Source organism: Phyllobates terribilis, unplaced genomic scaffold, assembly GCF_046119375.1.
Source record: "Phyllobates terribilis strain yellow unplaced genomic scaffold, ASM4611937v1 Scaffold_9__5_contigs__length_417890890, whole genome shotgun sequence".
Taxonomy (NCBI): Eukaryota; Metazoa; Chordata; class Amphibia; order Anura; family Dendrobatidae; genus Phyllobates; species Phyllobates terribilis.
The window spans coordinates 397390810-397412737 of NW_027362769.1; the positions used below are offsets into that span (position 1 = coordinate 397390810).

A 21928-nucleotide genomic window follows, 5' to 3' on the forward strand; every position below is an offset into this window, starting at 1 on the left:
TGCACAGTACCACTCCTCCTGTATATATACACTGCACAGTACCACTCCTCCTGTCCTGTATATATACACTGCACAGTACCACTCCTCCTGTATATATACACTGCACAGTACCACTCCTCCTGTCCTGTATATACACACTGCACAGTACCACCCCTCCTGTCCTGTATATATACACTGCACAGTACCACTCCTCCTGTCCTGTATATATACACTGCACAGTACCACCCCTCCTGTCCTGTATATACACACTGCACAGTACCACTCCTCCTGTCCTGTATATATACACTGCACAGTACCACCCCTCCTGTCCTGTATATATACACTGCACAGTACCACTTCTCCTGTCCTGTATATATACACTGCACAGTACCACTCCTCCTGTCCTGTATATATACACTGCACAGTACCACTCCTCCTGTATATATACACTGCACAGTACCACTCCTCCTGTCCTGTATATATACACTGCAGGTCTTTTTTTTATTGATAGAATAAGTACAGTACATGACAGAACAATAATACATTACAGGACACCAAACATAGGAAAAAAACAAGACGACAAATCACAGAAAATAGAAACAAAATAAATCACCGCAGGAATATATACATATATACAGGAAATAAATATTATAAAACCTATAAAACCCCCGGCCCAGCTTCATTCATACTACTATATACAATCCCACACAACGCTCACACCGTCCTATATACATATAAAACACCGTCCTATATACAAGATTATATACAATAAAACACTAAACCTAATATAACGTATATACAACCGGACTAACACTAACCTACTGGTCCCACTGCCGGACCGTAGTCACCCCCTTACCGCACCTCATTCACACCACAGAAAAACAAAAATAACAATATATACAATAGTGACATGAACAATTTTTTTTTTTTTTTTTTTTTTTTTATATTTTATATTTTTTTTGTAATTTTTAATATATATACATAAAACACAGACCTACACTAACTATCCCGCCACCCCTGATCTAGCTCTGGCCACAAAGTTCAGGATTACTCCGAGCTAGGATCAGGCCCCAAGTTTTTCCCCAGGCGGGGCCTGGACCAGGCCAGATCAGTCCTCTTATCACCGCCGATGAAAACCCCCCCAAATCCCCCACCCAACCTAACTAAAACCCCCTATTATACATTATATACAATATATACAGAACACAGCCTACACACTCACCATCCAAGGCTCAAGTTCGATGCCGGCAAACCTTCTATTCAGGAGACAGAAATACAAAACAAAAATCTAGGGTGAAAAGACATCGGCCCACCACCAGGATATAGGAGTACTACCGGACTAAGGCACCCTGAAGGAAAAGCCCCTCCAGAGACGGGCCGCCCTCCGGGCACCCAGTCTTTCATACTCCAGAGAACGTACCTTCACCAGGTCACCTAGGATGTTCCTACAGACTTCATCTACATGGAGGATTTTACTCTGCGTCGAGACTAAAACTCGTGCGTTCCACGTGAAATACCTCACCACTGCGCTGACTATGAATAAAGTGTCTCGGTCCCTTCTCCCAAGGTCTCCGAACGCTCCATAGGCCCACCCGGCGTAGGACAGAGTAGCCAGCCGCGGCCAACCAATGGAAGCCCCCACCCTGTTGTACACCTCTGTATTAAAGGGACAATGAAGCAGGAAGTGCTCCATGCTTTCCAGCACGTTAGCACAAGCCTCACGGGGGCAATTCCTGTCCTCGGAGCTCCTGTACTTCAAATTGTCCCTCACATACAGCTTACCATGGAAGCAGCGCCAAGTCAAGTCCCAGTACTTCTCGGGGATCCTGGTAGAATTTAACAAACTCAACCCAACCTCCAGATCCCGACTTGGGCAGTCTTTGAGGGCCAATGGACTCTGAAAATGAGAAAGCAAGACCCTCATATCGAGGAGTTTCCTCGGGAGGGACCTCACCTCCCACATTCCCAGACCCCACCGGCGGATCATTTTCAGAACCGGGGTAACATAAGCCGGGAGATGCCCGTGTGGTGTGCGAAGATCCTTCAATCTTCCCCCTGTCTCCCATTCCTGGAAGAAAGGCTGAAACCATCCCTTGCAGGAGAATACCCACGGAGGAGCCCTCTCTTTCCAGAGGTTTGCCACGTTCACCTTCAAGAAAGTGTTCACTAGGAACACCACGGGGTTCACCATATTCAAACCCCCTAGTCTCCTCGTGCGGTAAGTGACCTCCTGCTTGACTAGGTTCAGTCTGTTCCCCCATAACATCTGGAAGAACAGACTGTAGACCCGTGTCCAGAGAGGCTCTGGCAAGACACAGACGCTGCCCAGGTAGATTAGCAAGGGGAGCAGGAAAGCTTTGCACAGGCCAACCCTTTCCCTCAGGGTCAAAGACCAACCCCTCCATTGGTCCACTCTTTGGGCGACACCTTTGATTCTGCCTTCCCAGTTTTTCGTGGGGTAATCACCCTGGCCGAATTCGATGCCCAGGACTTTGGCATGTTCTTGGGGTTCGGGGAGGGTGTCCGGAAGATCAAACCCGGGATCTCCGCCTCCCAGCCAGAGACTCTCACACTTATCCTGGCTGACCTTGGACCCGGATGCCTCCGAGTAGCGCTCCACTTCTGACATCACCGCTGCTGCCTCCTCTTGCGAAGAAACAAAGACGGTGACATCGTCCGCGTAGGCCACCACCCTCAGGATAGTCTCCGGCGCCGCCCCGCCCATCCGCACCCCCGCCAACGGTCTACAATCGATCCTTCTGAGGAAGGGATCGATCGCAAACGCGTAAAGCAAAGGGCTAAGAGGACAGCCCTGACGGACACCGGATCCTACCCCAAAAGGTCGTCCAATCCACCCATTCACCAGAGGGAAAGTCTCAGCCCCTGCATACAAGGTCTTAAGCCAGTCCACAAACCCTCCAGGCAGACCATACCTCAAAAGAGTGGACCAGAGGTACTCGTGGTTAACCCGATCAAAGGCTTTTGCCTGATCCAGGGTCAGCAAGAACCCCTTCCAGAGGCCCGCCCTGCCTTGCTCCACGGCCTCTCGGACACCTAGAACAGCACTAAAAGTGCTACGGCCAGGAACGCAACAGTGCTGAACCTCCGAAAGGAGCCGGGGTGCAAACTTCACCAGCCTGTTGAAAAGTATCTTAGCCAAAATCTTCCTGTCCACATTGAGAAGTGCTATGGGACGCCAGTTCTCAATGCGTGACGGATCCTTACCCTTTGACAAAATGATCAAAGCTGACCTCCTTAATGATCTCGGCAGAGTGCCCGAGGAGAGACACTCGTTAAACACCTGAGTCAAGAGGGGGACCAAAGAGTCCCTAAAGGTCCTAAAGAACTCGGATGTTAAGCCATCCGGACCTGGCGACTTTTTGGGCCTAAGCCCATCGATCGCCAGTCTCACTTCCTCTTCTTTGATCGCTTCTGCCAAATCGCCCAGCGAGAGGTCAGCCCCTGGCTCAGGAACAGATTCAGCCAGGAAAGCCGACATCCCGTCACGATCAAGCTCCCTCCTTCCCAAGAGGTGCGAGTAGTAGGAACTGACAACCTCCAAGATCCCTGATCTGGACCTTCTCAGGGACTCCGTACTGTCCACCAGCCCCGTCACTATCTTACTATTCACTGACATCTTACAGTTTCTGTAAGGGTCGGGCGAGCAGTACTTCCCGTAGTCCCTCTCGAAAACCAAAGATGCGTGCCTATCGTACTGACACCTCTTCAGCAAGGACTTCACTCTGGAGATCTCCTCGCGGCTACCTCCAGTCGAGACAAGATGCTCGAGTTTCCTCCTCAGGCTCTGATACAGGCGATCCCTGTTCAGGCTTCTGAGGTTCGAGAGCTGCCGGAAGAATCTCGCCACCCGATGTTTGAACATCTCCCACCACTCCGACTTAGTGTTACTTAGGCCCAGCAATGGTACCTGGCTCTGAAAGAATTCCTCAAAAGACCGTCTTACAGCTTCTTCCTCAAGGAGTGATGAATTCAGCTTCCAATAGCCTCTTCCCATCCGAGGAGTCTCTGTAACGTTGAGAGAAAACATAATCAAACAGTGATCGGAGAACTCCACCTCCACAACCGACAACGGCGAAGAGACGGCCTCCTCCTTCAAATAAAACCTATCTAGCCTAGACCTGCACTGACTACCTCTAAAAAAGGTGAATCCCGTGTCGCCTGGGTTGTGCCGGATGTGGACATCCACCAGGCGAGCCACACTCACTATCCTGTTTAACGCGACGCAGTCATAAGCCAGCCGGTCTCCGGAACCTCCTCTATCACAGGATCTCGTGACATTGTTGAAATCCCCTCCGAAGACCACCTGCCGACTCGAAAATAAAAAAGGTTTGATCTTCAGGAAGAGACATTTGCGGTCCCACTTGGACTGGGAACCATAGATGTTAATGAGCCGAAGCTCTTGTCCCCCCATGGAGACATCTAGGATCAAGCATCTCCCCATTTCTAATTCGATCACTCGTCTGCATTCAACCGCTGCGGTCTTAAAAAGGACCGCCACCCCGCTATACGGCTCAGCCGCAAGAGACCAGTAGGAGGGCCCATGCCTCCACTCCCGCCTTGCTTTATGCAAGGTTGATATATCGGTCAACCTGGTCTCCTGCAAAAACAAAATGTCGGCGTCAAGTTGGCCGAGAAAATGAAAGGCCGTGTACCTTGCCGCATCTGACTTTATGCTGCAAACATTAATAGTTGCCAGCGTCAACGGGGTGGGTGCCGCCATCATGATTGATTGAATTAGATAGCCTTTTTCTTCCCACCACTGACAGTCCCAACCTCTTCCTCTGATAATGACGGGTTTTTAGTGCGCTTAAGACAAACAGATTCATCCATTCTCTCCTTACATAGATTCTTGCCCTCGTCTGGTGGTCCTGGGTTAGTCATCCCCCCAGAGGGCTTTGTATTTGCCCCCCGAGAGGAAGACCCAGCCATCTCCTGAGCCCCAACCACCTTGTCCGCAACCTCCGGCCCCGGGTCCCCACTTCCCCCCTCCAGAGGGAGGTCCTGGAGAGCCCCGAACCGGTTGGAGAGATCCACCAGAGGGGGGGCGGCTGAACCCTCCAATGGCGCTTGGATCATGGCCAGAGAGTCAGAGGGGTCGCACTCCAAAGAGGCAGCTCGAGACCTGGTCCCCCTCCTACCTCTGGCCGTTTTCCTGTTACCCTTTTTCTTTTTCTGTGACCACTCCCCCTCTCCCTCATCTAGACTGTCACCAGAAGAGGGTTCCTGGGAAGACGTGGCGTCCTCTCGCTCTTCTCTTTCAAGTCTCTTGACTTCCTCGCTCAATTCACTGTCTTTAGGATCCTCAGCTGCAAGTGAAGTACCTGGGTCAGAGTTTAGGGACATTACTCCCTGCCCCCTGTCCCCACGGCGCTTCTCCTGCCGCCTGATGGTGGATGGCGGCAGCTTGCTCCTCACCGGATCCCTGCCTCCCCCGCCCCTACTGGTCCCTTCACCGGCAAGATTAGTCCCGGCTTGCGCCTGTCCCACACTCGCCGCTTTCAGGACCGCATTGGCGAAGGAACGCGGACAGCGACTGAACGGGTGACCGAGGTCACCACACAAGTTACACCTAATCCTGCAACAGGCAGCAGCAAGATGACCGAGGTCCCCACACAGTGCGCATTTCTGGGTGGTACACTGCGCACTGAAGTGTGTGGGGCTACCGCACCTGTGACAGACCTTAGGCTGCCCCCGGTAGAAAATCAAGATCCTATCCCTCCCCAAAAAAGTTGAGGAGGGGATATGGGTAACAGTGTTTCCCGAAACCTTCAATCTCACCATGAAGGTCCAGGCCCCTGACCAGATACCATGGTCATCCAGATTCTTTTCGGGAATATTGGTGACCTCTCCGTATCTACTCACCCAGGTGGTAATGTCCATACAGGAAAGCGACTCGTTACTAGTCAGAACGGTCACTTTCCTGACTGAATCTTGGCGAGTTATTGCCAGGGGAAAGAGACCATGCCATTCGGGGCGACTCCGAGCCAGCTCATGGCGAGACCAGAAAAGCTCAAGGCCCTCCGGTCTCACGAAGCTGACATCGAAGTAGGAGGTCCCATAGGGATGGATCAAGGCAAAGATGTCATATGCCGCAAAGCCCATCCCCAGCAGGAGCTCAACCACCTTCGACCTATCAGGACAGGCATCCTTGCTTACCCACTGGAGACGGACCACGTTCCTACGGTTACTCCTCTGCCCCGTTGTCGGCAGAGACCAGACAGTCTCTGCCCCTCTATCTCGGAAGGCTGAAAGACCATGTCTCTCTATCCAGAAAGACAGATCAACCTCCCTCCCCTCTACAGTGATGGAGCTCTCCCCTCTCCTCAGGGCGTCCAGGAGCTGCTGTTGCAAGTCACCATCCCCAGGGCCACCAGACGAGGGCGCACTACTACCCCCAGCACTGACAGCTTCTGAATAGCTTTGGGCTGAAGCCCCCGCCAATGCTGGGGGGGCAGCGGGACCAGCACCTACTTCCCCCCCACCAACACCAGTGCTGCTCCCACCATTCACTCCAGTACTATTCACACCATTCGCAGGACCATTACTCCCATCGTTCACTCCACTACTACTCACACCATTCGCAGGACCATTACTCCCACCATTCATTACACCACTACCCCCAACATTTGCTACACCACAACTCCCACCATTCCCACAACTCCCAGCATTCATTCCACCACTACCCCCACCATTTGCTACATCATCATTCACTGCACCACTACCCCCACCATTTGCTGCATCATCATTCACTGTACCACTAATTCCACCATTCCTACTACTCTCATCATCTGCTCCACCATTACTCCCATCATCTGCTCCACCATTACTCCCATCATTCACTACACCACTATTTCTATTCTCTTTACTTGTCACCCCATTACCTCTGCTGTTCTCTGCACCTTCCACAGTCACCTCCATTCCTTTCTCCCTTGTGTCTGGTGTCTCTGCACTCACACCTGCTGGGCCGGGGGAGGGGAGCACTTCCAGAGACTCCTTTCCCTGCAGCACCACACCCGTTTCCCTTTGGTTGCTGCTGGCTTTCTGCAGGTCGTCTGTTGGAGCGCCCCGCCCCCCTACTGCAGCATTTTGGTCCTTGTTCTGGCCAGACTGTTTTCTCGGCACCTCTGCCCGCCCTGCACCCACAGACTTTGGGGTCTTAGTGTCCTTTTTGGGCGCTGGGGCACACTGCCCCCCTGTCGCAGCAGTGTGCCCAGTGTTCTTTGCTGATGTGTTTTTCACATCCTTCCCTGCCCCCCCAGCCCCGGTGATAACCGGCTTAGCCGCAGAGGACAGGGTGGGAAACTCCACAGAACTCCCTATGTCCGGCGCTGTGAGTACCTCCACAGCCTCGCCCCCTGCACTGTTCCCCGCACAGATGGCAGCATCGCCGGACGTCCGCCTCCTCTCCCCACCTTGCCTCTGCCTCGAGCCCACTGCAGAGCCCGTGCCTTTAGGTTTGGTGGGGTTTAAACAGAAGGTGGCAGGTGCAACATCAGACATTGGTACATACTTATAACTCACCACCTCCTGTGCAGCTCCTCCGGTCTTCTTCTTCTTCCTCTTCCCTGTCTCCTCCACTGGTTTGTCCTCACCGAAGGAAAACCGCGTCAGGTCCACTGGAGACTCCAGCAGTCGGATCTCCCTCAGCAGTCCTCCTTCCTCCTCCTCCCCCGACACTCCAGCCTCTGCTGTGGGAGTCCTCTGCCCTGCAGGGAGACCACTTGAGCTCCGGCTCTGCCCCTCACTGGCTCCAGCAACTGAGACTCCAGTCACCTCTTCATCCTCCTCCTCCTCTTCACTAAGGACGCCGGCTGGCGGTTCTCCTGAGGTGTTTAACCCCTTCATTTCTGAGAACCGCCGCTGGTTCTTAAACCTCTCCAGGAAGGGACCTGCGCTTTTCTCAATCCCCTCCCGGAGGAGCACTAACCTGACCACCTCGTCTCTGAGGGCTTTAACCCTCTGGGAGGTCGCGGGGCTCTCCTTGTTGGACGCCCGGGTGTTCAGGACCCGGGCCTCCCTCAGCTCCTCTTTCAGCTGGGTTAGTGCTTTGCCGGCGTCCTCGTACTCTCGCAACGTGGCGACCACTCGGGAGGAGAAGGAACTTGTGGACTCGCTGGAGCTCATCTCCCCCCAGGATCTTGCTGGGCTCTTGTTCCTGGGGCCTGGGGTGCCCCGGTCTCCCTCTCTGGGCTGGCGGTGAACAGTCTCGGGGTTGGAGCAGGTGGATGTATTCTGCCTCACCCTTCCCGATCTCCTCACTCCCTCCTGGGCCGGTTGTTGAGGCTCCTTCTCCCCCGCCGGCATAGACCGGGGGATAGGAGGCTGGGAAGCCATGCCGGCCTCCCAGTAAGCCTGCCTCTCCCTGGGGAGAAGAGAGGCAGACGACAACCCTTCCTACTGGAAGTGCTTGAGCTCCACAGACAGCTGCTACTCTCAGCACCACTCCTCCTGTTCTGTGTATATACACTGCACAGTACCACTCCTCCTGTCCTGTATATATACACTGCACAGTACCACTCCTCCTGTCCTGTATATATACACTGCACAGTACCGCTCCTCCTGTCCTGTATACACTGCACAGTGCCACTCCTCCTGTCCTGTATATATACACTGCACAGTACCACTCCTCCTGTCCTGTATATATACACTGCACAGTACCACTCCTCCTGTCCTGTATATATACACTGCACAGTACCACTCCTCCTGTCCTGTATATATACACTGCACAGTACCACTCCTCCTGTCCTGTATATATACACTGCACAGTACCACCCCTCCTGTCCTGTATATATACACTGCACAGTACCACCCCTCCTGTCCTGTATATATACACTGCACGGTACCACTCCTCCTGTCCTGTATACACTGCACAGTACCACCCCTCCTGTCCTGTATATATACACTGCACAGCACCACTCCTCCTGTCCTGTATATATACACTGCACAGTACCACCCCTCCTGTCCTGTATATATACACTGCACAGTGCCACTCCTCCTGTCCTGTATATATACACTGCACAGTACCACCCCTCCTGTCCTGTATATATACACTGCACAGTACCACTCCTCCTGCCCTGTATATATACACGGCACAGTACCACTCCTCCTGTATATACACTGCACAGTACCACTCCTCCTGTATATACACTGCACAGTACCACCCCTCCTGTCCTGTATATATACACTACACAGTACCACTCCTCCCGTCCTGTATATATATGTAGCACCCTGAGGATTCGGCTGCTACAGGGGTATTGCACCTCAACCCAGAGGTGTGATATTCCACTCCCGGGTAAGGATGGAGAGTGGAACTGAGCTCGGTAGGCTGCATGCACTACATACATCCCATTTCCGAGGAACAGGCCGACGGTACTCCCACTTAGAAATGTGCAGGTACGACCGAGTCTGTTCCTGGCTGGAGTGGGAGGGGGGTGGTACATCCCAAGTAGTGTAGGGGCAGATAGGGGGAGCAGCCTGGGTAAAGTTAGGAGCTCATTGGGTGCTGGTCACCTGAGCTCACACATAGAGGGATATATAAGGTGGGCACCAACTAGAATCAGGGTCAGTCAGTGGCAGAGAACAAGTCAGGAGCAGAGGAGAGAAGAAAGACCAAGACCCAGAGTGAGAGAGGAGAAAAGAGAAAGACCCAGAGCACAGAAGAGAAGGGACCCAAGAACCCAAATCAGAGCACCGGGTGAGGAGTCAGCATCAGGGTACCGGAACCCAAGCTGGTGGGGGTAAAAACAATCCCCAGCCAGAGACCGGAGACCGTGGGCAGTGTCTGTCACGGTCACCCACCACATTCACCCCGAAGGCACACCACATGAAGGGTCAGGGAACCCAGGGCCAAGGGTGTCCCAACAGAAGGCCCGAGGGAGCTGGACCTAGGTGGATCACTGGTGGGGACGGCTGAAGAAAGGACAGAGGGAGAGCTCAGGGCCACGCTCCGGACTTGTTTGGGGGTTGGCTGGATCCAGGACCTGGTGGACGCAGCACGGCTCGGGTGGTCACTAGCAGCTGGAGTGACCAGTACAACATCTGCAGTAAGTAAACACCCTTAACTGCACAACCCGACTCTGTCTTCACTGCCGTCTGCACTACACCACCACAACCCCCATCCTCTGCGCCTGTCCCCTCTGAGGCTATACCCCTCCCGTTGGGGGTTATCCCACCAAGCTGCGCACCCACCATCAGCCTCAGCGGACCCTGCTGCAGCGGCGGCCACAGTGACCGCATCACAACGGGTGGCGTAGTCGACACAAAAGAACTTTAGTAACATCTGTAGCACTGCCACATCACACTGAGCTTGACGCCCTGGGCACGGGACCGGGTCACAGCCGCTCGGAGACTACAACCCCCCCATCTGATCCGGTGCCGGGTATTCCCCTCAAAAAGGAATATGTCCCAGGGGGCGCGTCAACTTTGGCGTAGTCGGCAGGATTACGTGCCCGCAACACCCGGGTACTGCGTGCCTGAAGAAAAGTGCAAGTTTACCTCAGAAAGAAGTCTCCCGCCGGTTCCGGAGGGTCCACGCCATCGGACTCCATCACCAGTCGTTTCCCGCCGATGGTCCGCCATTTCCAGCTTGTTCCCGCCATCTGCAGAGTTTCCCGCCACTGGGCGACGCTTCCCGCCAAAACCGCAGATTTCCCGCCTTGGAAGAGCAGCGGACGCCATTATGGGCGTGCCAAAGGAGGGCAAGAGGCCACCTCCCATCGTGGGCCAGGACAGAAAATGGCGCCAAAAGTGGAAACCGCCCCCACCAACAGAGACTGTGATGCTGGAGGTGTCTGTCAGCGTGAAAGAACTCCCCCTGGAGCTGACAGTCACCGAGTTGCCCCGGGACCGCCCTCGAGGTGGGAGGAGACGAGAGAGAAGAGCAAAGATGGGTGTCGCTTGGAGCAGTCTGGAGCGAGCGCACCCGGAGGCAAGAGGTCTAACGAGGAGTAGCGGAGAAGCTTACCCGGAGATGGAGAGAAAGCAGAACAGCACCGGCCCGCTGGCCAGGAGTTTGCTAGAGACCGAGGAAGGAGGGCAGAGCAGCACCGGCCCGCTGGCCAGGAGCCTGCCGGAAGAAGAGCAGAGCAGCACCGACCCGATGGTCAGGAGCCTGCTAGAGTCCACAACCCCGCTAGGTCTAGCGGAGATCTTAGCGCAGCTCCCCCGAGACCGGGAGTGTGCACAAACTGCCCTGGAGGGCCTCGCACGGAGGATGGCCCGGGTACAGCGCGAGATACTGGCGGAGTGGAGCCGGGAGATGACCCAGCAAGCTGAGACCAGTCAACGGAGCACGCTACCCTGGAAGAGGAAGCAGACCGCCTCTGAGGATGGCGCGGGAGGACCCAAGGCCGGAGACGGCGCCGAGAAGGGAGCCGAACGCATGGAGGCAGGTAAAGGGGACGCCTATACCCCAAGCCGTGACACCGCTCACCTGCCCCAGCTCCCCGTCGCAGAGCCCGAAAGTCCCCCTGCTGTGCCCGTAACCGCAATGTCACCGCCACAGACTAGGCCTCAACCGGAAGCCGCAGCCGCGACCCCTGTGACGTCACACGCCTCGACCCCGAGCGTGACCAAGCAGGAAGTACCACCAGCCTGGTCGCAAGGCCTAGTACCCCCGGGCGCCGCAATACCAACAGTGCCCCCTACCTCCGCGGAGCCTCCGGCCTGGCCGCAAGGCCAGGTAGCCCAGGGCGCCGCCGTCCTAACGGTGCCCTTCACCTTCCAGGTGCCCCAGGCCTGGCCGCAAGGCCTGGGCAACCCGGGCGCCACCACCACCGCGCCCGCACCCGTAAAACAAAGGGTGCCACACCTGGGGGAGGACTTGTTCAGCCAGCTCACATGGCCGGACGGGCGGCCCTTCATCTGGCCCGAAGGATACCATGAGCTGGAGCGGCAACAAAGACTAGGGCCCTTGTGTGAGCCCCTGATCCCGGCTCCGAAGCCCGTGACTCGGGTCTCGCCTCCTTTAGAAGAAGCCCAATTCGAGTGGGACCCCACGGGAGAAGATTTGATGGGGTTCACCGGAGAAACTCGGGCAGTCGCCGCTGAGCGTACTGAGTGTTGTCGTCAGCAGCTAGCAGAGTTTGCGAGAGAACGGGAGGAGAGGCGGGTCAGAGAACAACAGGCCCAAATCCGGAGCGCGGAGCAGAAGAGCCGGACTAGGAGGAACCCCCGTGCAGCGCACTGTCCCCGCACCATCGGGACGGTGATAAAGTTCAACCCGCAGCATGGGTGGGGCTTTATTTGGGACCGTAACAACCGCGGTGACGTTTTTGTGACCCGCAGAGACGTCGAGTCCCACCTGCCGGAAGGTCACAAAGGCCGTGACCTCTACGTAGGAGACGAGGTCACCTTCACCCGGCACAAGTGTGCCAAAGGACCTTACGCCCTCCACGTACACCGCTTGACGGAGGAGGAGTTGCGGTACGGGGAGGAGGAGCCAGAGGACCCGGACGGGTCTGAAGCAACACCATATCACCAAGAAAAAGCAGGAGGGAGCCGTCGTTGAGGACGGGAGTAGAGACTGTATATAGTTGTGTAGCACCCTGAGGATTCGGCTGCTACAGGGGTATTGCACCTCAACCCAGAGGTGTGATATTCCACTCCCGGGTAAGGAAGGAGTGTGGAACTGAGCTCAGATAGACTGCATGCACTACATACATCCCATTCCAGAGGAGCAGGCCGACGGTACTCCCACTTAGAAATGTGCAGGTACAACCGAGCCTGTTCCTGGCTGGAGTGGGAGGGGGGTGGTACATCCCATGTAGTGTAGGGGCAGATAGGGGGAGCAGTCTGGGTAGTGATAGGAGCTCATTGGGTGCTGGTCACCTGAGCTCACACATAGAGGGATATATAAGGAGGGCACCAACTTAGATCAGGGTCAGACGCTGAGAACAAGTCAGTTGGAGAGGAGAGAGAAGAAAACAGCAGCCCTGGAGAGAGAGAGAGGAGAAAGAAAGAGAAAGACCCAGAGGGGGAAGACTGAAGGGACCCAAGAACCCAAATTAGAGCACCGGGTGAGGAGTCAGCACAAGGGTACCGGAACCCAAGCTGGTGGGGGCAAAAACATCCCTAGCCAGAGACCGGAGGCTGTGGGCAGCATCTGCCACGGCCACCCACTACATCCACCCTGAAGGCATACCACATGGAGGGTCAGGGAACCTAAGGCCAAGGGTTGCCCAACAGAAGGCCCGAGGGAGCTGGACCTAGGTGGATCACTGGTGGGGACGGCTGAAGAAAGGACAGAGGGAGAGCTCAGGGCCACGCTCCGGACTTGTTTGGGGGTTGGCCGGATCCAGGACCTGGTGGACGCAGCACGGCTCGGGTGGTCACTAACAGCTGGAGTGACCGAAACATCAGCAGTAAGTAAACTCCCTTAACTGCACAACCCGAGTCTGTCTTCATTGCCGGCTGCACCGCACCACCACAACCCCCATCCTCTGCGCCTGTCCCCTCTGAGGCTATACCCCTCCCGTTGGGGGTTATCCCACCAAGCTGCGCATCCACCATCAGCCTCAGCGGACCCTGCTGCAGCGGCGGCCACAGTGACCGCATCACAACGGGTGGCGTAGTCGACACAAAAGAACTTTAGTAACATCTGTAAAGCTGCCACATAACACTTAGCTTGACGCCCTGGGCACGGGACCGGGTCACAGCCGCTCGGAGACTACAACCCCCCATCTGATCCGGTGCCGGGTATTCCCCTCAAAAAGGAATATGTCCCAGGGGGCGCGTCAACTTTGGCGTAGTCGGCAGGATTACGTGCCCGCAACACCCGGGTACTGCGTGCCTGAAGAAAAGTGCAAGTTTACCTCAGAAAGAAGTCTCCCGCCGGTTCCGGAGGGTCCACGCCATCGGACTCCATCACCAGTCGTTTCCCGCCGATTGTCCGCCATTTCCAACTTGTTCCCGCCATCTGCAGAGTTTCCCGCCACTGGGCGACGCTTCCCGCCAAAACCGCAGATTTCCCGCCTTGGAAGAGCAGCGGACGCCATTATGGGCGTGCCAAAGGAGGGCAAGAGGCCACCTCCCATCGTGGGCCAGGACAGAAAATGGCGCCAAAAGTGGAAACCGCCCCCACCAACAGAGACTGTGATGCTGGAGGTGTCTGTCAGCGTGAAAGAACTCCCCCTGGAGCTGACAGTCACCGAGTGGCCCCGGGACCGCCCTCGAACGGGGAGGAGACGAAAGAGAAGAACAAAGATGGGTGTCGCTTGGAGCAGTCTGGAGCGAGCGCACCCGGAGGCAAGAGGTCTAACAAGGAGTAGCGGAGGAGCTCACCCGGAGATGGAGAGAAAGCAGAACAGCACCGGCCCGCTGGCCAGGAGTCTGCTAGAGACCGAGGAAGGAGGGCAGAGCAGCACCGGCCCGCTGGCCAGGAGCCTGCCGGAAGCAGAGCAGAGCAGCACCGACCCGATGGTCAGGAGCCTGCTAGAGTCCACAACCCCGCTAGGTCTAGCGGAGATCCTTGCACAGCTCCCCCGAGACCGGGAGTGTGCACAAACTGCCCTGGAGGGCCTCGCACGGAGGATGGCCCGGGTACAGCGCGAGATACTGGCGGAGTGGAGCCGGGAGATGGCCCAGCAAGCTGGAACCCGTCCACGGAACCCGCTCCCTTGGAAGAAGACACCGACTGCCTCTGCGGATGACGCGGGAGGACCCAAGGCCGGAGACGGCGCAGAAGAGGGAGCGAGACGCATGGCAGCAGGTAAGGGGGACGCCTATACCCCATACCGGAAGACCGCTTATCTGCCCCAGCTCCCCGTCGCAGAGCCCGAAGGTCCCCCGGCCGTACCCGAGACCGCCATGACACCGCCACCGACTAGGCCCCGACCGGAAGCCGCCGTCGCGACCCCGGTGACGTCACGCGTCGTGACCCGGAGCGTGGCGAAGGAAGAGGAGCCTCCGGCCTGGTCGCAGGGCCTAGCGTTTCCGGGCGCCGCATCCCCAGCAGAGCCATCTACCTCCGCGGAGCCTCCGGCCTGGTCGCAAGGCCAGGTAGCCCAGGGCGCCGCCGTGTTAACAGTTCCATTTACCTTCCAGATGCCCCCGGCCTGGCCGCAAGGCCTGGGTAACCTGGGCGCCCCCACCATCACGCCCGCACCCGAAACACCAAGGGTGCCATATCTGGGAGAGGACCCCTTCAGCCAGCTGGCGTGGCCGGACGGGCGGCCTTTCATCTGGCCCGAAGAATTCTTGGAACTGGAGCGACAAAAGAAGTTAGGTCCCCTGTGTGAGCCCCTGATCCCGGCTCCAAAGCCCGTGACTCGGGTCTCGCCTCCACTAGAAGAAGCCCAATTCGTGTGGGACCCCACGGGAGAAGATTTGATGGGGTTCACCGGAGAGACTCGGGCAGCTGCAGCTGAACGCACAGAGTGTTGCCGTCAACAGCTGGCAGAGTTTCAGAGAGAACGGGAGGAGAGGCGGGTCAGAGAGCAATGGGCCCAGACCCGCAGCGCGGAGCAAAAGAGTCGGACCAGAAGGGACCCCTATGCAGCAAATCGTCCCCGTACCATCGGGACGGTAATAAAGTTTAATGCGCAGCATGGGTGGGGCTTCATAAAGGACCGGAACACCATGGGTGACGTCTTCGTTACCCGACGGGACGTCGAGTCCCACCTGCCAGAGGGTCACAAAGGCCGTGACCTCTACGTCGGTGACGAGGTAACGTTCACCCGGCACAAGTGTGCCAAGGGACCTTACGCCCTCCACGTGCATCGCCTGACAGAGGAGGAGTTGCGGTACGGGGAGGAGGAGCAAGAGGACCCGGACGGGTCTGAAGAAACATCATATCAAGAAAGAGCAGGAGGAAGACGCCGTTGAGTGCGGCAGAGCAGGAGCTGTAAATAGTTACCCAATCGGGGTATATAGAAACTGAAACTGTTGCTGCTAAAATAGTCCCCGTTGGGACCAGTGAACTGTTTACCCGTTAACCCCTTCATCCTACAGGCTGAGGACTGTGAGCAGCCATTCCCTTCCCTCTACTTGGCCGGGGACTGAGAACGGCCAAATTCCCCTGTATATAGTTGCGCGTCCTAAAGCGCCCCCTACCGGTTTTATAGGAGAAACCATTTTTCTAGAAAGACTGTCGCACTTTTCCCGGACACACGTTGCACAGTGTCCGGAGGAGGAACCTGAAACCAGAGACGACGAGAATGTTTATATGAAAAAGTTTTATATATATATAATGTTTTACATGTTTTATATGTTGATATAAAAATTTTGTATGTTTTTGGTGTTTTATGTCTTACAGCCCGAGGACGTGCTGTGATTTACCAGGGGGGAATGTAGCACCCTGAGGATTCGGCTGCTACAGGGGTATTGCACCTCAACCCAGAGGTGTGATATTCCACTCCCGGGTAAGGAAGGAGTGTGGAACTGAGCTCAGATAGACTGCATGCACTACATACATCCCATTCCAGAGGAGCAGGCCGACGGTACTCCCACTTAGAAATGTGCAGGTACAACCGAGCCTGTTCCTGGCTGGAGTGGGAGGGGGGTGGTACATCCCATGTAGTGTAGGGGCAGATAGGGGGAGCAGTCTGGGTAGTGATAGGAGCTCATTGGGTGCTGGTCACCTGAGCTCACACATAGAGGGATATATAAGGAGGGCACCAACTTAGATCAGGGTCAGACGCTGAGAACAAGTCAGTTGGAGAGGAGAGAGAAGAAAACAGCAGCCCTGGAGAGAGAGAGAGGAGAAAGAAAGAGAAAGACCCAGAGGGGGAAGACTGAAGGGACCCAAGAACCCAAATTAGAGCACCGGGTGAGGAGTCAGCACAAGGGTACCGGAACCCAAGCTGGTGGGGGCAAAAACATCCCTAGCCAGAGACCGGAGGCTGTGGGCAGCATCTGCCACGGCCACCCACTACATCCACCCTGAAGGCATACCACATGGAGGGTCAGGGAACCTAAGGCCAAGGGTTGCCCAACAGAAGGCCCGAGGGAGCTGGACCTAGGTGGATCACTGGTGGGGACGGCTGAAGAAAGGACAGAGGGAGAGCTCAGGGCCACGCTCCGGACTTGTTTGGGGGTTGGCCGGATCCAGGACCTGGTGGACGCAGCACGGCTCGGGTGGTCACTAACAGCTGGAGTGACCGAAACATCAGCAGTAAGTAAACTCCCTTAACTGCACAACCCGAGTCTGTCTTCATTGCCGGCTGCACCGCACCACCACAACCCCCATCCTCTGCGCCTGTCCCCTCTGAGGCTATACCCCTCCCGTTGGGGGTTATCCCACCAAGCTGCGCATCCACCATCAGCCTCAGCGGACCCTGCTGCAGCGGCGGCCACAGTGACCGCATCACAACGGGTGGCGTAGTCGACACAAAAGAACTTTAGTAACATCTGTAAAGCTGCCACATAACACTTAGCTTGACGCCCTGGGCACGGGACCGGGTCACAGCCGCTCGGAGACTACAACCCCCCCCATCTGATCCGGTGCCGGGTATTCCCCTCAAAAAGGAATATGTCCCAGGGGGCGCGTCAGTTGCCTGTAGGGGCACAGTGAACCGTTGCTGCTAAAATAGTCCCCGTTGGGACCAGTGAACTGTTTACCCGTTAACCCCTTCATCCTACAGGCTGAGGACTGTGAGCAGCCATTCCCTTCCCTCTACCTGGCCGAGGACTGAGAGCGGCCAACTTCCCCTGTAAATAGTTGCGCGTCCTAAAGCGCCCCCTACCGGTTTTATAGAAAACCAGATTTTCTAAGAGACTGTCGCACTTTTCCCGGACACACGTTGCACAGTGTCCGGAGGAGGAACCTGAAACAGGAGACGACGAGAAAGTTTTATCTGCCAAGATATGTTATTTATATAATGTTTTATATGTTTTATATGTTTATGAAAATTTTGTATGTTTTGGTGTTTATGTCTTTACAGCCCGAGGACGTGCTGTGATTTACCAGGGGGGAATGTAGCACCCTGAGGATTCGGCTGCTACAGGGGTATTGCACCTCAACCCAGAGGTGTGATATTCCACTCCCGGGTAAGGATGGAGAGTGGAACTGAGCTCGGTAGGCTGCATGCACTACATACATCCCATTTCCGAGGAACAGGCCGACGGTACTCCCACTTAGAAATGTGCAGGTACGACCGAGTCTGTTCCTGGCTGGAGTGGGAGGGGGGTGGTACATCCCAAGTAGTGTAGGGGCAGATAGGGGGAGCAGCCTGGGTAAAGTTAGGAGCTCATTGGGTGCTGGTCACCTGAGCTCACACATAGAGGGATATATAAGGTGGGCACCAACGAGAATCAGGGTCAGTCAGTGGCAGAGAACAAGTCAGGAGCAGAGGAGAGAAGAAAGACCAAGACCCAGAGTGAGAGAGGAGAAAAGAGAAAGACCCAGAGCACAGAAGAGAAGGGACCCAAGAACCCAAATCAGAGCACCGGGTGAGGAGTCAGCATCAGGGTACCGGAACCCAAGCTGGTGGGGGTAAAAACAATCCCCAGCCAGAGACCGGAGACCGTGGGCAGTGTCTGTCACGGTCACCCACCACATTCACCCCGAAGGCACACCACATGAAGGGTCAGGGAACCCAGGGCCAAGGGTGTCCCAACAGAAGGCCCGAGGGAGCTGGACCTAGGTGGATCACTGGTGGGGACGGCTGAAGAAAGGACAGAGGGAGAGCTCAGGGCCACGCTCCGGACTTGTTTGGGGGTTGGCTGGATCCAGGACCTGGTGGACGCAGCACGGCTCGGGTGGTCACTAGCAGCTGGAGTGACCAGTACAACATCTGCAGTAAGTAAACACCCTTAACTGCACAACCCGACTCTGTCTTCACTGCCGTCTGCACTACACCACCACAACCCCCATCCTCTGCGCCTGTCCCCTCTGAGGCTATACCCCTCCCGTTGGGGGTTATCCCACCAAGCTGCGCACCCACCATCAGCCTCAGCGGACCCTGCTGCAGCGGCGGCCACAGTGACCGCATCACAACGGGTGGCGTAGTCGACACAAAAGAACTTTAGTAACATCTGTAGCACTGCCACATCACACTGAGCTTGACGCCCTGGGCACAGGACCGGGTCACAGCCGCTCGGAGACTACAACCCCCCCATCTGATCCGGTGCCGGGTATTCCCCTCAAAAAGGAATATGTCCCAGGGGGCGCGTCATATACACTGCACAGTACCACCCCTCCTGTCCTGTATATATACACTGCACAGTACCACTCCTCCTGCCCTGTATATATACACTGCACAGTACCACTCCTCCTGTCCTGTATATATACACTGCACAGTACCACTCCTCCTGTCCTGTATATATACACTGCACAGCACCACTCCTCCTGTCCTGTATATATACACTGCACAGTACCACCCCTCCTGTCCTGTATATATACACTGCACAGTGCCACTCCTCCTGTCCTGTATATATACACTGCACAGCACCACTCCTCCTGTCCTGTATATATACACTGCACAGTACCACCCCTCCTGTCCTGTATATATACACTGCACAGCACCACTCCTCCTGTCCTGTATATATACACTGCACAGTACCACCCCTCCTGTCCTGTATATATACACTGCACAGTACCACTCCTCCTGTCCTGTATATATACACTGCACAGCACCACTCCTCCTGTCCTGTATATATACACTGCACAGTACCACCCCTCCTGTCCTGTATATATACACTACACAGTACCACTCCTCCCGTCCTGTATATATACACTGCACAGTACCACCCCTCCTGTCCTGTATATATACACTGCACAGTACCACTCCTCCTGCCCTGTATATATACACTGCACAGTACCACTCCTCCTGTATATATACACTGCACAGTGCCACTCCTCCTGTCCTGTATATATACACTGCACAGTGCCACTCCTCCAGTCCTGTATATATACACTGCACAGTGCCACTCCTCCAGTCCTGTATATATACACTGCACAGTGCCACTCCTCCAGTCCTGTATATATACACTGCACAGTACCACTCCTTCTGTCCTGTATATATACACTGCACAGTACCACTCCTCCTGTATATATACACTGCACAGTGCCACTCCTCCTGTCCTGTATATATACACTGCACAGTGCCACTCCTCCAGTCCTGTATATATACACTGCACAGTGCCACTCCTCCAGTCCTGTATATATACACTGCACAGTGCCACTCCTCCAGTCCTGTATATATACACTGCACAGTGCCACTCCTCCTGTCCTGTATATATACACTGCACAGTGCCACTCCTCCAGTCCTGTATATATACACTGCACAGTACCACTCCTCCTGTCCTGTATATATACACTGCACAGTACCACTCCTCCTGTATATATACACTGCACAGTGCCACTCCTCCTGTCCTGTATATATACACTGCACAGTACCACTCCTCCTGTCCTGTATATATACACTGCACAGTACCACTCCTCCTGTCCTGTATATATACACTGCACAGTACCACTCCTCCTGTCCTGTATATATACACTGCACAGTGCCACTCCTCCAGTCCTGTATATATACACTGCACAGTGCCACTCCTCCAGTCCTGTATATATACACTGCACAGTACCACCCCTCCTGTCCTGTATATATACACTGCACAGTACCACTCCTCCTGCCCTGTATATATACACTGCACAGTACCACTCCTCCTGCCCTGTATATATACACTGCACAGTACCGCTCCTCCTGTCCTGTATATATACACTGCACAGTACCACCCCTCCTGTCCTGTATATATACACTGCACAGTACCACTCCTCCTGCCCTGTATATATACACTGCACAGTACCACTCCTCCTGCCCTGTATATATACACTGCACAGTACCACTCCTCCTGCCCTGTATATATACACTGCACAGCACCACTCCTCCTGTCCTGTGTATATACACTGCACAGTACCACTCCTCCTGTCCTGTATATATACACTGCACAGTACCACTCCTCCTGCCCTGTATATATACACTGCACAGTACCACCCCTCCTGTCCTGTATATATACACTGCACAGTACCACTCCTCCTGTCCTGCATATATACACTGCACAGTACCACTCCTCCTGTCCTGTATATATACACTGCACAGTACCACCCCTCCTGTCCTGTATATATACACTGCACAGTACCACCCCTCCTGTCCTGTATATATACACTGTACAGTACCACTCCTCCTGCCCTGTATATATACACTGCACAGTACCACCCCTCCTGTCCTGTATATATACACTGCACAGTACCACTCCTCCTGTCCTGCATATATACACTGCACAGTACCACTCCTCCTGTCCTGTATATATACACTGCACAGTACCACTCCTCCTGTCCTGCATATATACACTGCACAGTACCACTCCTCCTGTCCTGTATATATACACTGCACAGTACCACTCCTCCTGTCCTGCATATATACACTGCACAGTACCACTCCTCCTGTCCTGTATATATACACTGCACAGTACCACTCCTCCTGTCCTGCATATATACACTGCACAGTACCACTCCTCCTGTCCTGTATATATACACTGCACAGTACCACTCCTCCTGTCCTGCATATATACACTGCACAGTACCACTCCTCCTGTCCTGTATATATACACTGCACAGTACCACTCCTCCTGTCCTGTATATATACACTGCACAGTACCACTCCTCCTGTCCTGTATATATACACTGCACAGTACCACTCCTCCTGTCCTGTATATATACACTGCACAGTACCACTCCTCCTGTCCTGCATATATACACTGCACAGTACCACTCCTCCTGTCCTGTATATATACACTGCACAGTACCACTCCTCCTGTCCTGCATATATACACTGCACAGTACCACTCCTCCTGTCCTGTATATATACACTGCACAGTACCACTCCTCCTGTCCTGTATATATACACTGCACAGTACCACTCCTCCTGTCCTGTATATATACACTGCACAGTACCACTCCTCCTGTCCTGTATATATACACTGCACAGTACCA

At 54.9% G+C, this 21928-nt stretch overlaps 1 protein-coding gene across 4 annotated transcripts in view; it reads right to left on the reverse strand.

Moving 5' to 3' along the window:
- PRSS53 (serine protease 53) overlaps positions 1-21928 on the reverse strand; it is a 49641-nt gene that overhangs the window by 12843 nt on the left and 14870 nt on the right. Inside the window, exon 1 of one of the 4 annotated variants that reach the window (XM_073648839.1) lies at positions 7522-7658. The exons of 1 other annotated variant lie outside the window; for it this stretch is intronic. Coding sequence is in view for 1 of the 3 variants with exons in the window: in XM_073648837.1 (XP_073504938.1) it covers positions 6882-6918 (37 nt within the window). In the remaining 2 variants the exon portion in view is untranslated. Of the gene's footprint in view, positions 1-3907; positions 4009-6881; positions 6934-7521; positions 7659-21928 lie in introns of those variants that run through there. 2 more of the 4 variants (XM_073648837.1, XM_073648838.1) reach the window with 2 other exon arrangements.